At 43.6% G+C, this 21,789-nt stretch overlaps 1 protein-coding gene across 1 annotated transcript; it reads left to right on the top strand.

Moving 5' to 3' along the window:
- Positions 1-64: 64 nt before the first annotated feature.
- DNAAF10 (dynein axonemal assembly factor 10) lies at positions 65-17,355 on the top strand. The gene is made up of 8 exons (XM_006260691.4): positions 65-320; positions 3,192-3,292; positions 5,830-5,960; positions 9,106-9,207; positions 11,417-11,532; positions 11,979-12,113; positions 14,761-14,858; positions 16,464-17,355. The coding sequence occupies exons 1-8, from the start codon at positions 132-134 to the stop codon at positions 16,669-16,671; spliced, it is 1,080 nt and encodes a 359-aa protein (XP_006260753.1). The 5' UTR covers positions 65-131; the 3' UTR covers positions 16,672-17,355.
- The last annotated feature ends 4,434 nt before the right edge of the window (positions 17,356-21,789 follow it).

The raw sequence follows: 21,789 nt of genomic DNA, 5'->3' as shown, positions 1-21,789 counted from the left end.
ACGGGCGCGTCCGGCGGCAGGGCGGGGAAAGCCTAAACCGGATGTTGCGCTCTCAACGCGCTTCCGGCGGGTTGCCAGGGGGGTGCAGGGGCGGTTGTGCGCGTGAGCGGCGCGGCGCAAGGCGGGTCGGCATGTCAGGCGCGGGGCTGGAGAAGCCACAGCTGATTGCGCACCTGCAGCAGGCGCTGAACTACACTGCCTTCCAGGCCCTCTGGGTGCCGCGCAGCGCGCGCTTCCTCTGCCTCGGCAGCCTCCCGCGCGGCACCGGCATCATTCAGCTCTACGAGCTGCAGAGCGGCCGCCTCAGCCTGCTGCGCCAGGTCCGCGCCGCCCCGGGTGGGGGGGAGGAAAACGGCTGGTTGCTATGGCGACGCGTGGGCTGGGGCGGGCTGCCAAGCGTCCTGTCCCGTTCTCCCCCACCCCCCCGGCGCACCATGCGGCTCCAGCAGGGGCAGGGAGCACAGGGTGGGGAGCAGAAAGCAGAAAAGTCGCTATGGTGGGGAGCAGAAAGCAGAAAAGTCGCTATGGTGGGGAGCAGAAAGCAGAAAAGTCGCTATGGTGGGGAGCAGAAAGCAGAGCAGCGGATCAGGTGGGGATCAGAGTGACACTGGCAGGGAGGGCGCAGGGATAGTTTGTGGCAGGCCGGGTAGCCTGGTTGCTCTCTGCCCTGCTCCTTCAGCTTGGGGAACGGGCTCCTTTATTCCGCTCCCATCCTGATGCTCGTCTGCTATTACTTCGTTCCTTATTTTCAAGATTTTCCTTTGCAAGTAAAATGCCACAGACTTCCTTTACTGGACACGTTGCCCTCTGTCAGGCCCACAGTTGCCATAAGCTCAAGATTTGCTGCCCTTTCTCCATCTAATGAAGGAGTTCTGGTTAGTCAAGTACCCCAGAGGGATGCGGTTGTGTTGTTCCTGCTGGCTGTTTCAGGCTTTGCTCAAAGTTGCAGGCATGGTGGCAGCTTTTGAGGTACATTGCAGCTCCACGTGAGAAGTCCGTGTTTAAAATGCAAGTAACGTTTGAGGATTTGCTAATCTTCAGGAGTGGGAGTGTCTCGGGTGCATGGGAGTTAAAGTTCCCAGGGGGCAGGAGTGCATAAACTTTCTTGGTTCACAGTTCTGTAGGGATAACACATGGAGGGCACGGGCTGCTTCAGACTAATAGAAAGAATAGTTTAATTATCTCTTCTGTACATACTGTTAGACCTCTGGGATGAGTTCAAATTTGCCTTACTTTATAATTGCAAATCATTAGAGACCACAGACCTGTCAGCCTTTGAATATTATTAGTGAGCAACGGCAGGGGAGGAGAATTACCATATTTACTCAAATCCAAGACGAGGTTTCTTTCCTCTCCATTCAGTATGGGGGGAGACACTCATCTTGGATTTGAATACAAGGCAGGGAGCAGGCAGGTACTGTGGCTCCAGCCCAGCCCTGACCTGGTCTCAGAATTGGGAGTCAGAGCCACAGCCCAAGCCACCCCCACAACCTGCCCCTTCATCTCTGCTTCTGTTCCTTCTGCCCCTCTGCTCTCCCTTGCCTATGTGCTCAGTTTTAGCTCTGGCCTGGGGCACAGAGTACATGCTGGCTTCTGGCCCTGCCCAGCCTAGCAGCACCAGTTGTGATGGCACCAGCTCTTGCATTGGCTTCAACCCAGAGCTGAAATTGCCACCGCTGCAACTGCTGCTGCCAGGCTGGGCAGGGGGCTGGAGTTAGAGCCATGACTGAGGGAAGTGGCACCAGGAAGGTGGGGCCCACAGGCAGTGGTGGGCAAGCAAGTGGCAGGGATAAGTGTTGGGAGGCAGGGGGTGGGGAGGTACAAGTGAGGAGGGGGTACAGATGGCAAGCAGCAGGGTAGGGGCGCAAGATGCAGGGAGCAGTCCATTGGACGGTGATGACATGTAGGGGATTCACATGCACCCCCTGAGAGTCCTGGTGTACCCCCTAACAGCCAGTGTTCTCCAATTAGGAGACAGGCAGGGGGGGCAGGCAGAAGTGCTGGTGGCCCCCCCTCGTGAGTGCTGGCTGGCTGGTGGGGGTAGCAGGAAAAGCGCCACTGGCACTTGCAGGAGTGTCGCTTGCACTTTCAGGTCCGCATGAGCGGCTGCAGGGGACACTCCCCACCCCTGTCAGCAAGATGGGCCACAAGAGACCCCTCCCCCCAGTTGGCGCAGTCGGCTGCAGGGGGACTTCCCCTCCCCCGCCGTGGTTGCTGACTGGCTGCTGGGGGGGCACGTGCCCCCCTGACTCAGGAGGCACCAGTCGCCCATGCCATTGGACACCCCCGCCACCTGCCACACTGACGCCTGCTCCTTTGCCATTGCTTGCCTCCCCATCACTGCTTTTATCACCACTGAGGTGGGGGGGGACAAATTTAAGATGACCCTCCAAGAATTAGATTCTATACTTGGAAAATTACAAACTAGCAAATTGCCTGTCAAGAATGGGGGGGGGGGGGGAGACGAGTGCTGCCACCACCCCATGCTGCTGTCGCCTCCAAGGAGCAGGGTGGCAGGGGCTCTGTCCTCACCGTCATTCTCCCCATCCCTGCACCGTTGCTGTGTCCCCGCCATCATTCTTGACAGGCAGTTTGCCCTGCACACAGCACTGGCTGGAGCCACGCCCCCAAGAGCGTTACAGTTACAGACTGACACACAGATGGACTAAGCCCTTATATATCATAATTTATAAATTTTTCATATATATCTAATTATTGGGGGGGGTCATCATAAATTTGAAGTCATCTTGGATTCACGTAAATACTGTATTGTTTTATAGAAGGTTTAATTTGCATTTTATACAGGAAACCCTTGGTATTTGTGGGTTCAGCATTCACAGTTTCAGATATTCGCAAATGCTGAACCTGCATTTTAAATACACTTTGAACACTTACCGGAGCTCCTTGGGAGCTCCGCGTTTGCTGCTGCTGGGCTTCTGCCACTGCTGTCGGGCTCCTACCGTCCCCGCTGGAGCCGTGCCCCACCCCCCAGGTGCTGGGGGCACTGTGTTCATGAGCGCAGTGCCCCATTCATGGATTTTGCTGTTTGTGGGGATCACGGGAATGTATCACCCGTGAATGGTGAGGGTTGCCTGAACTGACTTCTAAGAAGCTCTGTATCTGCAGTAGTGTTTTGGTGATCACTTTAATGTGCTGATAAAAAAAAAAAAGTTACCTTTTTTTCTTTTAAGATTGAAAAGCCCAAGCCCATTAAATGTGGAACTTTTGGCGCTTCGTCTTTGCAGCAGAGATATCTAGCAACTGGAGATTTTGGTGGCAACCTCAATATATGGTGAGAATTTTTCATGTCTTCTCTTGCTACTTACCTTCATGTGATGTATTTTGAGTTAGTATTACTGATTTTGCATATTTTTGATGTGTTAACATTTATAATCAGTGTTATAGGTGTGCCTGGGGACTCTAATCATTGTATTAAGTCATATATAAATAAGTAGAAAGAAGCAGTCAGCACCTGAAGTTTATAGTCCAAGGAAAACTGTTAAACCAAACTACATCAAAGCAAAGAATTGTTTTTATATAAATCTTTTGACTCGAGATAGCAGAAATCTCAGTTGCTTGTGATTTGTGTCGAGCTCTGATTGAAAGGGTATTTGAATTCAGTTAAAAACGATCAAAACATTTTAAAAGCAAAACGATTTATTAAGAAAGGCGTTATTAGCTGTATTAGCTAATTTAATTGGTTGTATGTAGTTCCCACATCCTTCAGGATTTTAGAATCTGTAGATCTGAGCCTTTCAAGCCTAGTTGTATTCATAAAGTCGTAAAGGAAAACAGTCCATCCTCCATCTTCAACTCAAAGCTATTTCTTAACTTTGAGCAAACTAAATTAAACCAAATAAAATTAAATAAATAATTCTTCCTGCACCTGTTGAAGACATAACAGCTGTCAAAAGCAGACTGATCACTTTGCATACCCTGATTCCGATGCTTCATGTGTGACTGCACTCAGTTCAGTGGTTTTGAATTTCTTTAAAACTTCAGCAACAAACATGTATTGTTTGAATTATAATTTTTAATGAATTTTAAATTATTTTAACATTGCGTCATGTTTCAGACCTTTACGCAGGTTGTCAACTTTATTAAAATATATTTTTCTTTCAAAAATATTTTTAAGTCCTAATTTAAATTTAAAATAATCATATAGTTTTATTCTTTATGAATTTGACACCAACCTGAGTAGTAACATGACATGAAAGTTTCACCATCATGAATAGTTAAACATAAAACATTAATGCAATGCTGCATATTCTGCATAGCATATTTCTTCCATAAGGTGTTACAGAGTTATAGGTGTTTCTGGGTGGTTTGATATCTGTGGGCACTATGGTCCCAGTCGATCAATTCTCTAGTAATCTGTTTAGGTTCTGGATATGAATATCCATTTTTCATTAATAACATATAATTAGAGGTACACTGATATATTGGTTGCATATTGGATCAGCATTAATTTCAGGAAAATTAACATTATTGGCAATTGGCTTTTTTTTGGCTGATATTGTCACTGATAAATGCTGCGTGCGTGTGCACAGCTGCAGCTTGCACACGGCCAGGAATGCAGCCTGGCAGTTTGGAGAGCAGTGTCTGACCAGTACATCTGTGGGGGAAAAAGGGGCCCCTGTGGGGGGGAAAAGGGGCAGATAGAGGCCCCTATGGTGAGAGAGGAAGTGGAACAGGGGCACGGGTAGGCACTGTCTAGCCAGGGTGGTGAGCATGACCCTGGAGCTGCAGACAGCTTGTCCGGGGGGCGCGGGGAGGTGGGGCTGCTCCCTGCTGCTACATGCACCTCTGGGGGAGGCATAGGGGGCATGTGTCCCCACAGATTTGTGCATGGGGCGAGGGCAGGCTGCCCTCTGCGGGCTTGGGGTTAGGGGCTGCGCCAGCCTCTTCCTTGTGGGGGGTGGGTTGGGGCTGGGCTGGGGGGCACATGCCCCCTATGCCTTCCCTGAGGGGGTGCACACAGTGGTGGGGAGCCGCCCCACCCCCCATGGTCCCCAGACAAGCCGCCCATGGCTACCTTCCCCCTCTCTTCCCACCCCCCAATCCCAGCTGGGCAATGCCTGCCCCTGCCCCTCTTCCACCCTCACTGTGGGGGCCTCGATCTGCGCACTGCCCCGCTGCCCACACGCCCCCCCCCCGCAGACTTACCTGCAGGGCACTGCTCTCTAAGCTGCCCCCGGGCTGCATTCCTGTAAATGGACTATCGTGTTGGTAATCAGCCAGTATGGCTGGTTAATAATTGCCCATCAGTATTGGCCAAGAAAATCTTTATCGGTGCACCCTTACATACAATATCAGGGCTTAACATTCTTTCAAACTAATTTCTGTTTCTTAGATTTTGATTAGCTTTAGTTGACTTTTTTATCTTAATTGAAGAAAATGGCTCTTGCTTGCTAATTCTGACTATAATGATGTCCTGCCAAAGTGGATGAAATGTTTTTTAAATATACCAAATAGAATACATTATTTAAATAAATGAATTAGGGCGTATAGCTGCCAGCATGTAAGCATTTGCAAGACACCAGTAAATAAAGTCAGATGACTGGTAAAAGGTCAATACTTTTTTTTCTGAGTTAGAGCAGTTTTGAACTGCAGTTAGAATTGTATGTGTAAGCAGAAGCAGCTTCTTCCCTTTCCTTTTTTGATCTTTATAAAAGCCAATATCTTGGTTGCAACTGCTTAATTCTTTCTGCAAGTTTGTGTCACTATGTGTTGCTCCTCCGGGAATGTGACATTACCTTTTTTGTATACTAATGCTAAGTGTCAAGGAACATGTGTACAGTACGCTGTTTATTCTTTTCCATTGTCTAGGAACCTGGAAGCTCCAGAGATCCCAGTCTACTCTGTGAAGGGCCATAAAGAAATCATAAACAGCATTGATGGAATAGGCGGCTTAGGGATTGGGGAAGGAGCACCAGAAATTGTGACAGGCAGCCGAGATGGTGAGTTAGCATGTTCTGTGTTAACATTTATAATCAGTGCTATAGGTGTGCCTGGGGGCTCTAATCATTGTATTAAGCCTTATATGAATAAGTAGAAAGAAACAGTCAGCACCTGAAGTTTACAGTCCAAGGAAAACTTAAACCAAACTACATCAAAGCAAAATATTGTTTTCATATAAATCCTTATTCTCTGCCTGGAAAATGCTGTCTGTGGACCTAGATTGAAGACTATGGAGCTAGTTTGTCTTGAATTCACAACTGAACTTCAGACACCTGTTTTGATCTGTCAGCGAGCTTGTCATAACCAAACAATTACCAAATACTTTGGCCTTCTAATGCAGGATTAGGTAAGAATCTAAGGCAAAGGTTCCCAAACTGTGTCAGAAAGCTTAATGTTTCATTCATTTACTTCACAACCATTTTTTATGAAGGTAGCTTATGATCCAGTGAAGCTTAGAGAGCTTTGGACCTAATGCAAGGATTGCAGTAATGCCAACTCTTGCAAAATTATCACGAGAGTCACAGTTTCTAAGTAAAATTAAGTCGGACTCATGATCTCTTGACAGAACTCTCAGATCTTGGGATTTCTTCTTCTGGCACATGTAGAGCAGTGCCCAGCAGATAAGTCTGTGGAAGGGGAGAGGGAACGTATTGGCTGGGGGGTCAGATTGAGGCCCCCATGGTGAGGGAGGAAGTGGGGAAGGGGCTGGGGTGAATGGGGCCCCGGTTGCGGGGTGGGTTGTGCAACAGAGCTGTGGGTGGCTTGTCCAGAGGTGTTTGGGGGAAGAGGGCACAGCTCCCTGCCGCTGCATGCACCCCTGGGAGAAGCATGGAGAGCACGTGCCCCCCAGATTTGTGTGTGGGGAGAGGCAGGCTGCCTGCTTCAGGCTGGAGTTCTGTACCTTGCTGCCTTTGCCCCAGGAGCCGTACGATGCCATGTTGTGCCTCCTGCTGTCAGGTGGGCAGAGTATGCATGGCGCGGCCAGTGCACAGCTCCCAGGGAAAAGGCAGCAGTGCACAGAGCCCCAGCCCATCTGCCCCGTGTACATATCTGGAGGGCACATGCCCCCCATGTCTCCCCCAGGGGTGCACGCAGCAGTGGGGAGCTGTGCCCCTGCCCCTCCTACCCCTTGCCTTTGGACGAGTTGCCTGCGGCTCTGTCTCATGACCTGCCCCAGTCCTGGTGCCCCAGTCACCCCAGCCCCTGCCCTACTCCTTCCCCCACTGTAGAGTCTTCAATCTGCCCTCCCCCCCGCCCCTTCCCCTCCACAGACTTACCTGCTAGGCTCTGCCTGTGTGTCTGGGAAAATGCTAAACACACAACAGTCCAGCAGATGTCGTCCCAATTGTAACAACAGGTAGGAATTTTTTTTCCCCCTAAATCATTATCAGTTGTAGTAATATAGTTTTTGTATTAATCTCTGATGTATTAGAAGTTAAGTAAGTGACTAATGGGATTTAGAAACCAACAGTCAATATATCTATATTGCTTTATACTTCAAAATAGCATCTCATGATTTACATACCAAGTCTCTTCATTTTTAAGAGTTTGTCTCTATTTTTGACATGGTAGGGTTGGCAATACTGGGATTGGCAACCTTTTCAGAGTGGCTGGTTGCAGTAATGCCGCTGTCCATTGGCAGGTCAGCACTTCTGACTTGGCTACTGCCACTTCTCTTTAGTACCAAATTGCTGCTGCTAGACACATAACCCAGGGGCCACTGAATGCCACAGAATCTCCCACTGCTCAAATGCTGCTGATGTCTGGGCTTTGCAGGCCAGATGAAATCACTTGGTGAGCCAGATCTGACCCCTTACTTAAAGCATTGCTTTGCAGCAATTTAACTAGTCTGGTTTTGGGTGCATCTGCTCCCTTAACCTTTTTTCCAGTAAAGTGCTTCATTACCAGCGTTCTGAAATAATTTCTCCTCTTCTGAGCTCAAGTCATGTAAAAAATAGTTCAACTTAAAGCAAGTTTTCCAATCCTCTTCTTCTGGCTCTCATTCCTGTTGCTTGTTACCAGGTCATTTGTATTCTTACAATCTTCTCTTCGGCACTTTTTCCTTACATACAGTAGTCTTGTCACTTGATTATTACTTAATACTCATCACCCCTTTCCCCACTCTCTTTATCTTGGTCATTCCTTTCCAGGACCCAGAATGCCACTTAAAGTAACCAAGGTTTGGAACAGGACTGGGTGGCTTCAACAGCTACGCTTAATGGAGAGAGATTCCTTATTTTGTGTTGCCTTTCCTTTAGTATTTATCTATCGGGCAGAATGTTTTATATCTAATAACAGTATTTCCAAGAAGCTGCTGTTACTATGTTGGTGAATTACGTATCTAGTCATGGCTCTCAGGCTAGCAGTACTGTACAGTATTTAAAATTGCCATGAGAGGAATGCACTTGTTATTTTGAAACAGGGTCAGAGCTTTGGGGTAGCAATTCACTTAAGTGTGGTAGCAGGAAAGACAGGGCAGTTAGCAGTTCTGAGTACCCATGGAAAAGCTAGTTTGTTCCTTTCAGTTTTGTTTGCTGAAGTTACTGAACTGTCCAGTCCATTACTATGATTGAGTGCTGTTTTTTCTTAGCCTGGTACATATAAGGCAAGATTAGCATTTTCAGCTATGGGTACTCTTTCTGCCATTGGATATGGGTACAATTGTATTGCAACCAGATCTTCATGTGCTGAGTTTGCTATATTAAATCCTGCATGGGACAGTTTTCACAATGTATTTGGAGGCTGTAGCAAATTATAGAAATATAGGAAAGTACCAAGTAAAAGAAATGCAGGTTTTTGTAAATGAACTGGAGAAACTGTACCTCTTCCTGAGGATAAAGTTAGAAAGAAGAAAGGTAGAATTTGAAGCAGACTACCTGAGGCCATGTTTGGTAAAGTAAATGGTACATTCCTCTAGATGAAATTGGACAGGTCATGTATTTTTAAAGTAGCAAAACATCTTTCCTAATTTCTATTCCATTTTTCTACCCATTAAGTGCAATTTACTTTGCTAGAAATTAGATATACAAATGTGCTTGGAATAATTTTTTTAAGCTGGTTGACGAGCTGAGTTTGTATGTGGAGCATGAACACAACATCCTACTTTAGCAGCAATATAAAATCCTATATGATTCTTTATTACAGGAACTGTCAAGGTATGGGATCCAAGACAAAAAGATATTCCTGTTGCTAATATGGAACCAGTACAAGGGGAGAGCAAGAGGGACTGCTGGACAGTAGTATTTGGTAATACAGATAAACTTCGCAGTCTATAACCATCCATGCTACAAAATATTTATCCATCTCTCTAGCCCAGGGTTCCCCAAATGTTACTGGTACATGAATAGTAATACTGAGCAAATCACACATTGTGGGCAACATCGTATCTTGTTATCCCTGTCAACCTCCGTTCTAACCTTTTAATTCCCTGTGTCACTAAACAACGTTGGAAGGTCTTATGTGCTTCATGTTGGGCTGAGGATCACTGATTTAGCCCTTTCAGCTATCTGTAAAAGTAGGTGTTGAAGGCTCTGAACAATTAATGCAAATAATGACTATCTTGATTAAACTTAGAGGAAGAAAAGTAGCAGTGTCTGAAATAGACCACTCTGTAATTTTTATCCCAGTGTCATTCTTGTAGTGACTTTGCGTATGGAAAACAGCTTGTCAGTAGCTGCCTTTCCACTCTCTTGTATGGCCCTTTCTGTGTTCAGCTCCCTGTGATGTAACTCATGTTTAAAGACTGTGCAGATATCTTAGTACCATATATGGTAAATGTTTTATGGGACTATCTATAGCAGACTCTATACTATATCTCTCAGGTGTGTTGGTTTCTGCTAACTGGCTAATTTATTCCTAGCCTGTGTTTTTGGAAAAGGGCAAATCTTGCAGCAACGTATTCTGAAAACAGTGAGGCTTAGGCTCTGTGTTATCTTCTTCGGTAAGCCAGAGGCAGGTGGCTTTCAATGGTGAAGCTCTTGTATCTGTTTCTTGAAAAGTTAACCCTAGTACTTTCAGCCATATACTGCTGGAGGAGCTTGACTGTTGCAGTGGATATGGAGTCAATCTTAGTAGAGTAATTCCATCTTGTCAGGTGCTCAAATATTAACAAAAGTCCTTAACTGGGAACTAATGGGGGGAGCAAACTAGAAATCTGATGTTTGTTTGTTTTACACACACACGTTTGTTTGTTTTACACACACACACACACACACACACACACACCTTTTGCTGTGAAGGAGGCAAGCTGCTGTGTTTTGTACAAGTTCGTATTTCTGGTTCCTTTCCGTGTTTTGTGTCAGGTTTAGTGAGTTGTACAGCTTCTTAATAAGCATGTGTATTACTGCAGCAAAATCTCCAGTAAGGAGGTGTAGTTTATTGGCCAGTTAGTGGAGGACATTGCTCATTGCTATTACTGTTTAAATGCTCTGAGTTAGTAATGACTCCACTGAGACTTGGAGGCTTTGTTCTGCTTTGACAAAAGGAGAGTTTTCAGTGCCTTCACTAGCATTTCTTTTTTCTCATTTGTACCAGCACTGCTTAAATCTTGCCTGCACTCAATTTGAGCCATCTCCTCTTTTGTCCATGTGCTAATTTCTTCGTGTGTACATCTGATCGTATCAGCTGAAGAGGAGTTAGGGAATTAAGTGTCACCAATGCCATAGGTCTGAGGACCTCACCAAGAATAGCTCTACAGACACTGAAGAGGAGAGAGACAGTCTGATCCCCAGAGAGTTCCACATATGAGGGCTCTGAGGCATGATAAGCAGCTTTCTGTCATCATCCTTTGAGTCCTGTGTCAGATAAATGAGTCTTAATGATGTTAAACCATAAGCCTTATATGCAGGTCAGCGGTACTTTGTGAGACAATATGCTGACGTTTGCAAAGAAAGTTTTTTTTTTTTCTGTTAGACAGGTGTTTTATGCCATTTCTCTCATATGAAACTTATAAATGGTTCAGAGTGAAGTCAGATGTCACATATTCAGTAATGTGTAAGTATAGGTCAGGATGAGGTCCATTCTGCTAGAATAGTCTGAAAATTCATAATTTCATTGAGGTGCAGAGAAATGTCTAGTTTTCCAAACACTAAAGCTGTTTGGTTGAATTGGTATGCAGAAAGTGGTTGTTAAGCCAAGGCACATTTGTTGGTAAGCAAATTACAACCATTTTAAAGGAAACATATCTATTTTATGAGGTGGCCTGTTAACATAGCTAGAAATAGAGGGTTGAGCAGTACGAGAACTTCATAAAGGACAGAATTTGCCATTTTGAGGCTAAACTTGATATGTTACATATTTAAAAACCCGATCCTTCATCTAACATCTAATTGCAAATATTTCAACTGTAAATTTTATTCATTTGCATAAATGCAAGATCAGATTTCAGACTTGTACCTGAAGTACAGTGCAGTCAGGATGCTGGTATACATCTAAATGTTCATTTCTTAATTTCCAGGCAATGCCTACAATCAAGAAGAACGTGTTGTGTGTGCTGGCTATGACAATGGCGATATCAAATTATTTGACTTAAAAACCATGTCATTGCGGTGGGAGACCAACATTAAGAATGGGGTACTGCATCAACTTGAAATGTGTTCAGATTTTCAGAGAAAATATACTGAAGGTTTTTTGTCCCAGTGGGCTACCAAATGCTAGTTTCTGGGTTCTTAACTGAGAACTTTCTTCTTGGCTACAAAGGTGTGATCTCAAAATTATTTTCTTTTGAAAACTGTCACCACAGGTAAAAGGGTAGAAAACTACCATCCTACTTTGTTAGCTTTTAGAGTATGCTGTGACTTGTATCAGTTTACTCAAATATTTCTTGAGTACATTTTTTGAATGGGTTCCTTTTTTTAATAATCATGCTCAGTCAATTTTTTCCAAATTCACAGCATTCTCTTTACTTTTGTAATTAATCTGAGTTTATGATGGACCCATAAATTACAAATGTGAAATAAGTGATTCTATGATGAGTTAAATTGTAGATTAAATTCTTTTTTTCTGTGTTACGTTTCCAGGTTTGCAGTGTGGAGTTTGACAGAAAGGATATAAATATGAATAAATTAGTGGCTACATCACTTGAAGGAAAGTTTCATGTGTTTGATATGAGAACTCAGCATCCAACCAAAGGCTTTGCTTCAGTTTCAGAAAAGGTATAAGTAAGAAGTTATTCTTTTTAAAGGATATTTCATACTCTTGCAGCTCTTGAAATATTGCAAACTTAAAACTCTTGTATTTGAGGTATAAGGGATAACCAAATTCTTAGGTTTATATAACAAATCAGGCATTTGAAAGATAGGTATCACTTAAAATGTGTAGAGTGAAGCAAGCTGCCCATTCTGTATGCAATATTGAATGAGAGGCTCAGGCTCTTCTCTTCATCACCTGCTACCTGGAGAGAAAGGAGTGTCATGTAATTCAGTAGACTTCCACTTGTGGCATACACTTCCTCTGTACGGCATAGAGTGCAGATGAATAGCTCATTGCCACTAGGCGTGATAACTAATAAATGTTCTAGCTGGGGTATCAGATTATTCTGTTTACTTGTGCTTTATTATTTTATAATTTCATAGGCAGATGTGTACATGTAGGTTGAAAAGCAATTTCAATCTAGAATGATGGAGCTTGTTGAAAGTCAAGATATGAATGTTAATTGTGTTTGACGATAAAGAGTTGTTTGGAGCTTAGTGCAATGGGTCACATGTTTGTAGACCCCCTGGTAACCAAGAACCAAGCAAATTGTGGTTGGAATAGCAGGAGCGGAAGTGGATCTTGGAGAAGGCCTCTTACATGACGATGCGCCACAGAATTCTAAAACTGGAGTGCCAGTGATCTTTTCCCTAAATCCCTAAAGCATCGTATTGATTGAAGTAGATACTTTATGAGTAGCAGTTCAAAACACGGTTACTTTAATGAGAAAATTCCACGGGACTGTTTCATTTGTAATGTCAGTTTATCATCTTCAATTTGTTCCTTTTAGGCCAGGGACCAGCAATTTTTTACAAGCCATAGGCCAGAACTACCCAGCTCTGGTCCAATGTGAGCTGGGTGCTCTTGGCAGCAGAGGGTGCTTTCCCTGTGCTGAGAGCTGTACCCTTGCTGCTGCTGCCATTTTCCCCCAGTCTTGTGTTCCTCAGCTGTGGTATGGGTGCAGCTTCAATCTGTTGGGGAAATGTCCTGGGACCAGGTATTTGTCATCTGTGTCTGTGCTGCCACTGCTTCTTCCCTCTCCCTCCTTCATTTTCCTCCCTGCCACGCCCAGGTTGTGGCACAGCTGGAAGCTGCTCAGCTCCCTACCAGCTGGAAGCTGTGCCTGCACTACAGCTGGTGGAAGCAATGCAGACAGTTTGCAGATGCCCAGCCCTGGAGCAGCTGCCCACCAGCCGATGAAAGCTGTGTGTGTGCTGTAGTTGAGAAGCAGGGTTCTGCAGAAAATGACAATAGCCTAGACACAGGTCCTAGTGTCAGGCTCCAGCCCTGGTGCAGGCAAAGCCTTTGCTGCTGATGCACTGCCAAAGGCACCTGGCCCACATTGGACTGGAGCTGGGAGGGAAGGGAGAAGCAGCAGCAGCATTGGAGCACCTGGAAGCTGCCCAGCACAACTCCTTGCTGCCCAGCCCTGATTCAGGTACAAGCAAAACACTCCAGATCCACAGGCTGGATCCAGTTGCTCCTTGGGCCAGATCCAGCATATGGACCACATGTTTCTTGAACCCTGCTTTTAAATATCAAAGATTGTAGTAGATAAAATCAATTGGTAGAGTACCCAGCTGACCATTAAGCTTTTAAAAATAATAATGGAAATCCTGTGTTAATTTTGTACTGTGTAATAAGTGTGCTAGAAAATTCTGGGGATTGTTTGAAAGGATCATTTCTGGCAGTAGTTATGTATGTAAAAACTACTTCATTTCGGACGTCAGAAATTCTGTAGCTACATGATTGTCATTCTTGACCATAGGCCTGGTCCAGTGCACCTTTATGCACACAGAGCGCCTATACATGTATGGAGAAACTGCTCTGATGTGCTGTAATTACAGCACATCAGAGCAGACTCAATCTGCTGGAGCATGGTAATTACCGTGCTCCAGCAGAATCCAGCGTCACATGTATCTATGTCCCCGCACTGAAAAATGGCGGCAGGAGCACTTTAACTAAAGCTTGTTTGATGAGCTTTAGTTAAAGTGCCCCCACAGCCATTTTTCAGCACAGGGACCCTGATGCACATGATGGTTCAGGCACTTTAATTAAAGCGACTCTCTGAGTTGCTCTAATTAAAGCCCCGCCCACACTCCTGGAACACGTGCCCATAGAGAACTCTCCTCACCATGAACGCTGTGTACCTACAGAGGCTGGAGGGGCACGGCGACCGCCCACAGGTGGTGATGTTGGCAGCAGGGGCGTGGCGATAGCGAGCGGGGAGCTCCCTTAGGCAGCCACAGCGGTGTTGGGGCAGAGGGAGGTGGTGAGTGCTGACGAATGGTCGGCGACCACCTGCAGGTGCCACTGGCAGCGTCAGTGGCACTTTTTACAGGGGGCGCACTGCCAATCTCAGGGGGGTGCACATGTACCTGCATGCACCCCCTACATGTCTCCAGTGCTCCTCACCTAAGTAGTTTTACTCCTAAAGTGGACTTGAAAGCTTGAGGCATAATTACATTCACTAGTAGTACCATTGCTTTCAACTGGACTACTTGCATGCTTTAAGTATGTGTGTAAGCAATTGTAGTAGCACGACTTATTATGTCCTTTCTCATGAGATTTATTGGCAATTTACTTTTATAAATTTTTGGTATTTATTAGGCTCACAAATCTACCATGTGGCAAGTTCGGCATCTGCCTCAAAACAGAGATGTATTTATGACCAGTGGAGGGGCGGGGAGCCTTCATCTCTGGAAATAGTAAGTGCCTGCTACTTAAGCCACATGGGTGGAGGGGAAACAAACAGCTATTGGATTTGTTTTTTCATTTAAAGCTCTTCCTGAAGAATACAAGTGAGTCCTATTTCCTGCCTCAAAATGTACTTGGTTCAATTCACTACATCTATAAATACAGGGAGATGCAAGAGATCATTTCTAATGACACTTGAAGTTAAAGGCTGAATTAATCTCTGGTGCAACTTGGAAGGCCTTAATGGTCACATCCCTACGAGTGTGCATGTTTCTCATGGTACAAATAGCAGCAGCGCATATTTGTGCTGCTGCTATTTGTCCCTGGGCATGCCCCTACATGCGTGCTCTGGCACATGGCAAAATGACTTGAGTAGGGTAGGGGAGGCTAAGCCAGCACCTGTGCTGGCTCCAGCAGCCTTACCTGAGGTCCTGGGGGCCTGTCAGAGCGTAACTCTGGCTGGCCAGGCTCCCTTTCTGCCGGTGCAGGCTGCTGGCATGTGCACCGTACTGCTTTTTTCAGTGGCGGGTTTTTATTTTTTTTTACACTGGGATCTTTCGGTGTCAAAAAAGCCTGCCTCGTTGCAAATTAGCAATGTGGCAAATGCTTGCACATGTGCCTCAAACTGTTTTGAGGTGCCACCAACCACACATACACACTCAAAGGGATGTGCTCAGTGAGTTTACAGTAAGGATGAGTTTGATCCTAGACGTTTAACTTTATATCATCTGATTCTCATTGTGTTATCAGTTAAATAAAGAAACCCCATATTTTAAAAAAGATTTCTTATTGTATCTATTAGTAGTAATAAACATTTTAAAAAGTTTAGACTGCATCTAGTTAAATATATCTGGCATTTTACATTTTTCAAATCTTTATGCAAAATAAGTTCCTCAGTGTCCACAGGAGGTAGCTAGCTCACTGTTATTCTCATTTTTACATATGGAAAAACTGAAACAGTTAAGGAACTTGCCCATGACCATAGTCAAAGAGTTGGTAGCAAATGAAAGGGTATCGTAACTTTTGCTCTTCTAGGCATATTGTTTTTCACGCTGGAAGCCTCACCCTGAGACTCCAGGGTCAAGTCCTCTTTGAAAGCTGACCTGGATTTAGATGAATGTGCATGTGGCACATATTCCTTCCATGTCTTGGAGCACTGCTCTGCATGGTCTTACAAAATGGGTAGGGTCCCTGGATCCTTTCAGTTTTCTTGCTGTCTTACCCTCGAAGTGGACTTTGAGGCATAATCACATTGACTAGATTGGCTCAATAAGCTCAAAGCAAGCTGTCCTCAGTTACTTGAGCTGGATGGCTGTACAATAAGGGGTCTGGGTTTGTTCATTAACATAGGCCTAAGGTGATGCATATGAGTCTGTATGAATTCTCTGAGCTGGAGTGAATTTCATCAAGAAATCTTTATCAGTAATGCATTTAAGTGGATGTATCTGGGGACACTTGTGATTCACTTTTTTTTTTAGCACATCTGTTTTCAGTATCTCTAGGTTATGGGAACACCTTTTCTGTGAGCTTGTGAAAATATATATAGCATAAAAGTTACGTTATGAGGCATTTGTATATAAAACATTTTTAAATCCTTTATTTTTTTTCTTTGTCAGTGAGTACCCTGCTCAGCGCTCAAAGAAGGATTCAGAAGGAGTTGAAATGGGAGTTGCAGGTTCAGTCAATCTTTTGCAGAATGTGACCTTGTCAACACAGCCCATTTCTAGTCTTGATTGGAGCCCAGACAAAAGGGGCCTCTGTGTCTGCACCGCATTTGACCAGACTGTGAGGGTACTGATTGTTACTAAACTCAACAAAATTTGACAGAGAAACTATGATTTCCAATGTGGGAAGTGACATAATTTGTGGCTTATATATGAGAGAAGGAGAAACTCTTGCTTATACCTTGAATTTCTTTCTTAATAAACTAGTTTAAACAATTTTAAAAAATCTTTCTATTGAAAGTTCAAATAAACTCAGCTGTGGTTGTTCAATTATAGATTATGCTACTGTGACTTAGAGAAAGTTGCCTAGGCATAAAACTTTTACCTTCTTGAAATATATGTTTATATTCTTAAAACAAAATGTGCCTTCTCTTTTAACCTACCTACACATTAGGAATTATTTTAAGTTCTGATTTAACCGCAGTGTATCTCATGTAGCACTAATCTATTCGTTCTTGTTACATTGGGTAATTAAGCACCTAGAAACGCATTTCAGGCATAGTAACTTTCTCTGTACTTGACCACATCTCTTAAAGTATGTTGTAGTGACTCAGACTACCTTATTGTGTTTTAAAGATATTTAAAAACTGTAATGAATATTAAGACGTGAAACACTCACATGTGTTGGAATAGCTATTTCCTTAGAAATGGTATTATAATTAAGATGTTGAACAAAAGGACAGGGTTTTTTCATGGTTATGGCTCTTTTTGGATTTTATTTTGGTTTCTTACCAATTTATTACATGGCATCCTACAAATATAAATGTCTGGAGTGTTGTTTTAACATGAAGCACATTATTCAAGGAACCAGAGATCTGGAGGAGGATACAAGTGTATTGGTTTACAAAAAGAAAACAGTTTTTAACAGTAAGCTACTCCTGTTGCAAAATGGTGGATTTGTCTGGTTCTTTCCTTGTTCTTTCCATCATGAAAACCTTTCTACAGCAAACAAAATAATAGCATTTTATAAAATCAGATGTTAGCATAATATTCATAAGATAAACATATTAAAGGAACACTGTTAAATAAAAGTATATTCATAATCCAAAAAATGAAACACTAAGTAGCTGCAGTCACCATTTCTGCCCCTGAGTTTCCCTGCCATTTTCCTCTTATTTTCAAATGGTTTCTCTCCCCTTGAAAGATGCAAGTAATATTAGGAAAAGCAGTGAACTGGATTATTCATTCTGCAGTCTAATCCACAGAGTAAACAGGAATGTGAAACCTGAAAAGGGGGATGCATTTCTTATCAAGGATTTGTCTTTTGCTGTATACACTCTGGCTTCCCCTGTGACTGCTCTATTCAACAACCAGAGAAGAACTTCTTTCTTGTGCCCTTACATCCTGACCCAACTCATGCACAGGGGGAAAGAGGCAGAAACACAAACATTAGTATGCTGAGAGTTGATATATGTGAGTGTGGCAAGTGGAAAAAGGGTTATGGGAGTCAAGGAGAAGCAAAATTGAGTGATGGTCTTGAGCTAGTAGGCTGAAGCAAGTAGAGAGGATCCAGAGGTAGGAACCAAGAGAGACAAGACTGGTGAAATAGGATGGAGTATGTAGAAGTGGAGAGTTAGGAGCTGGAGGCAGGGAATTTGGGTGGTTAGAGAGAGAGAGGGGAGACCAGTGATTCTCAACCAGGGTGCTGCCTCATTATTGCTGCCAGGTGGAACTGTCCCACTGTGCCTTTCTTTCTGAGACATGTTGTGGGGCTGGATTGGAAAGTAGCTGCAGCCTGGCCTGACAGTCTGCCACAAGGCTGCTGTTGCTGACCTGCCTGAGAGCCCAGATTAGTGGCAACACCACCACTACAGACAGGATAGGGTAAATACTACCCTTGCCTCTGTGGTTCCTGGCAGGTAAGAGGCACCCCTGGGCTTCATGTATTGAGGCAGAGGCTGAGTGGGGTTGGGCATGTCTCTTGCATGGGGAAACGGAGGTGTTCCCTCTGCCCCTCTACAGGGAATACTGCCAACTACAGAAAAGTTATGGAGGAATGGCTTGAGCCTAAAAAAGCTTTAGAACAACTGCAATAGACACATGGGGACAGGGTGTATAACAGCTGGGGTACTACAGTTCTTTAGGCAGACTAGAACTGAGCCTGGGAATCCTCAGTCTCCACATTCATTTGCTGTAGGCAAATACCTGTGGAACCAGATGACAAAGTATGCATCATCCTCCTCTCTACTGATTAGGTGACACAGAAGGTAAGAGTGTGTTGCTGCAACCAGTCATTCCCCTAGCTGGAGTGGTGGAGGACGGGTGGTCTAAGTTGCCAACAGAGAATTGTGATGATAATCCATGATGAGCGTCAATACAATGCAATTTCTGTTTCCTAAAGAAAAGGAGTACACCGGGACCCCCTTCCTCCACAAAGCTAACCTTGTATGAAGGAAACAGTGAGTTTGCCAAGTCGAGCACTTAAAAGTTAGGGAATGCCAGAATTAAGCGTGTTTGCAATATGAATAGTTTGCTTTGCACATACATATTACAATGCATAATACAAATAACTTAAGCATCAGTGTCCTCATGAAGTAGCTTAGTAATATCCTCATTTTTATACACGGGGAAACTGAAACTCCAATTAAGAAACTGGCCCATGGCCAAATCCAAAAAGCTGGTTGTAACAGAGTGGGTTTTATAATTTGTGCTCTGCTGTCTAGGCATGCTTGTTTTCACCTTGGAGGTCTCAGGTTCTCTGTGGGGACTGATCTGGATTTGGATGATTGTGCAGTAGGTTCCCTCCATGTCACCCTTCTGTGATGTCACCAATTGGATCAGGCCACTGGATCCTTCAGATTTTAAAGACTATTACAATGCAGTCTTTCATTTTCCCCAAAGCCGGGACTTCATCCAGTGTATAGGGTATATGGTCCCTAAGAATGAAACAGAATTGTGCAATGAATTTGTCATCTGTAGCTCCTCAGCCTCACTTGTTGCAGAAATTGGAAGGAATTTAGTGGATGAAGCAAGGAACTGCAAGAAAAGAAATTGCTGTCTTGTGTTTAAGCAGTTATATGTCACCCTAAAGATCTGATATTTATCTATGCTTCTGTCCTGCTGTTGCTAAATGATGCCAGGCAAGTCACTTAAATCCAATTTTTCACAGTTTCAAGTTCATTTGTTTAGTGCCTACTGTTAGAAACATGGATTTAGATTTGGTAAGTTCTGAGCTCTTGCCATAGCAGATGAAGTCAAATATATCTGAGCTTTGAATATATTAAGTCCTTAGTACTCTGGAAAATTGGAGCCTGGGTATCTTCAGTTCACCACTCCATATTAGTGGGCGCTTGAAAGTAATGGTTTTATTTCACTAATTGTAAAATGGGGATAATACCCTCCAGTTCCCAGAGCATTGTGAAGTATTTGTGGACCACAGAATAACCATAAAGAAATTAACTAACCCTTTACTGGAGGGAGCTTTTGGATGATGTACCTACTTAAAGACTGCATCATATTAACTTGGCTGCTCTGTCTGTATGCAACTTTAAGTCTGGCATTTTCTAACTTTTGAGTGTTTGGCTTCACAAAAGTAATGGTCTTTCAATATAGGAGGAGCTTTTTTTGTTTGTTTGAAATACAATATTGAAATAGGTGTACAGAACCTGTACAGAACCTAGACTCAAGCACAGTAGGAATATCAGGAAATAAGATGCACACACCAACCCTGAAGAATTACAGAATTTGAAGGAAATAATGCAAGAGCAAGAGTATTTTCCAGCTTCAGTTTAAAGATCCATTGCAGGAATGGGATTAATTGGCATTGCAAGAGATGAGTGATAAAGGTCAACTGAAAGGAGTGTATTTGAAGAAGGGTGTGAAAGAAAAGTGCTAAAATGTAACACTTTATATCCCTATTGGCTAACAAAATCATTTATATGTAACACTTTATATCCCTATTGGCTAACGAAATCTTGTACTCGTACATCCATACATAATTATGCCAATCATTTCATTGTTGATATATTTTAGAAAACGTAAAATCTTATTCTGAATAGTCTGTTCAAAGCTGTAAAGTGTTACTTCTGTGCTGATAGTGATTTTCTTAGACAATGCTGCTTAAGTGTAATTTATGTTCCAAACAAAACGAAATAGATATTAAAAATATATATATTTCGGTATTGCACGTCACCAAGGTATTTAAATGTTGAAGGATGCTTGGACAAGTTGTAGAAGCAGGGACTGAAGCAGCCACTTTCAGCTAATGCTCAGGTGGGTCCCTGTTACTTTCTTCCTATCCTAATCATTGTAATGCACAGCCAGGTCAGCAAGTATGGATGTGAGGAGAAGGAATTGCTGAACCACTGCAGATGCAATTTGCAACTGTGTAGGGATAAGTGTTTCCCCACCAGTACCAGGTTCAGGGTGCTGTTCTTGGCTGTTTCTATCCGTGGTGAGTGTGGCTTCTTAAATGGGTTCTAGACATAATGCTAATAATATTCTAGCCTTGCAGAGGACTTTAAAGCATTCGGCAAGAAGTGGATTCCACTCCTATGACCTAGTTAGATGTTCTCATTTCATGGCTAGGAACGGCTGAGACAGACACAGGCTAACATACATTCCTAAATGTCACAAGCTTAAATTTTTCAGCAGTACTGAGGCAGTGACAGAAAGCAAACACATCAGTTATTTGGATTGTCCAGTACTATTTCATTAATTGATGTATTTTATATATTCTCAGGTCTACCTTGTATTGCTTATGCAGTCTTTCTGTAACAAAAACAGTACTTTTGCAGGATTTCTCTCTGGTCACTAATGCTAGGAGGCTTAAAAATCTGACAAAACCCTTGGAATGTCTAATATGCTTTACAGCAACATCAATAATTTTACCAATGTTATGTGGACCTGATCTTCTCCTTTCCTAATAAAAAAATCAAGAGAGTTTAACCAGGCTAAGTGAGAAAACAGATCTTGTATGGGCACGTCTACACATGTAATTAACGTGCAGAAAGTGTACTGCGCAGTAAACTTTCCCTGGAGTGCATCTACACATGCACCCATTATATTTCATGCTAAACTAGCTTGTTATAACAACGCTTTGCCTATAATGCCTTCCATGGCAGGATCTTAAAGTGCTTTAGAGACAGTAATGAATTAGTCTGCTGACACTGGGAAGTTAGACAGCTTCACCTTTAAAGAAATGGAGGCACAAGCAATTTAACAGCCACATTTTCAAAAACTGTATAATTTTGGATGCCTCAATTATAGTTACCTATGG

This window comes from Alligator mississippiensis, chromosome 1, assembly GCF_030867095.1.
Source record: "Alligator mississippiensis isolate rAllMis1 chromosome 1, rAllMis1, whole genome shotgun sequence".
Classification (NCBI taxonomy): domain Eukaryota; kingdom Metazoa; phylum Chordata; order Crocodylia; family Alligatoridae; genus Alligator; species Alligator mississippiensis.
The sequence above is the reverse complement of the archived record's forward strand: the minus strand, read 5'-3'. Positions and strand labels throughout refer to the sequence as shown.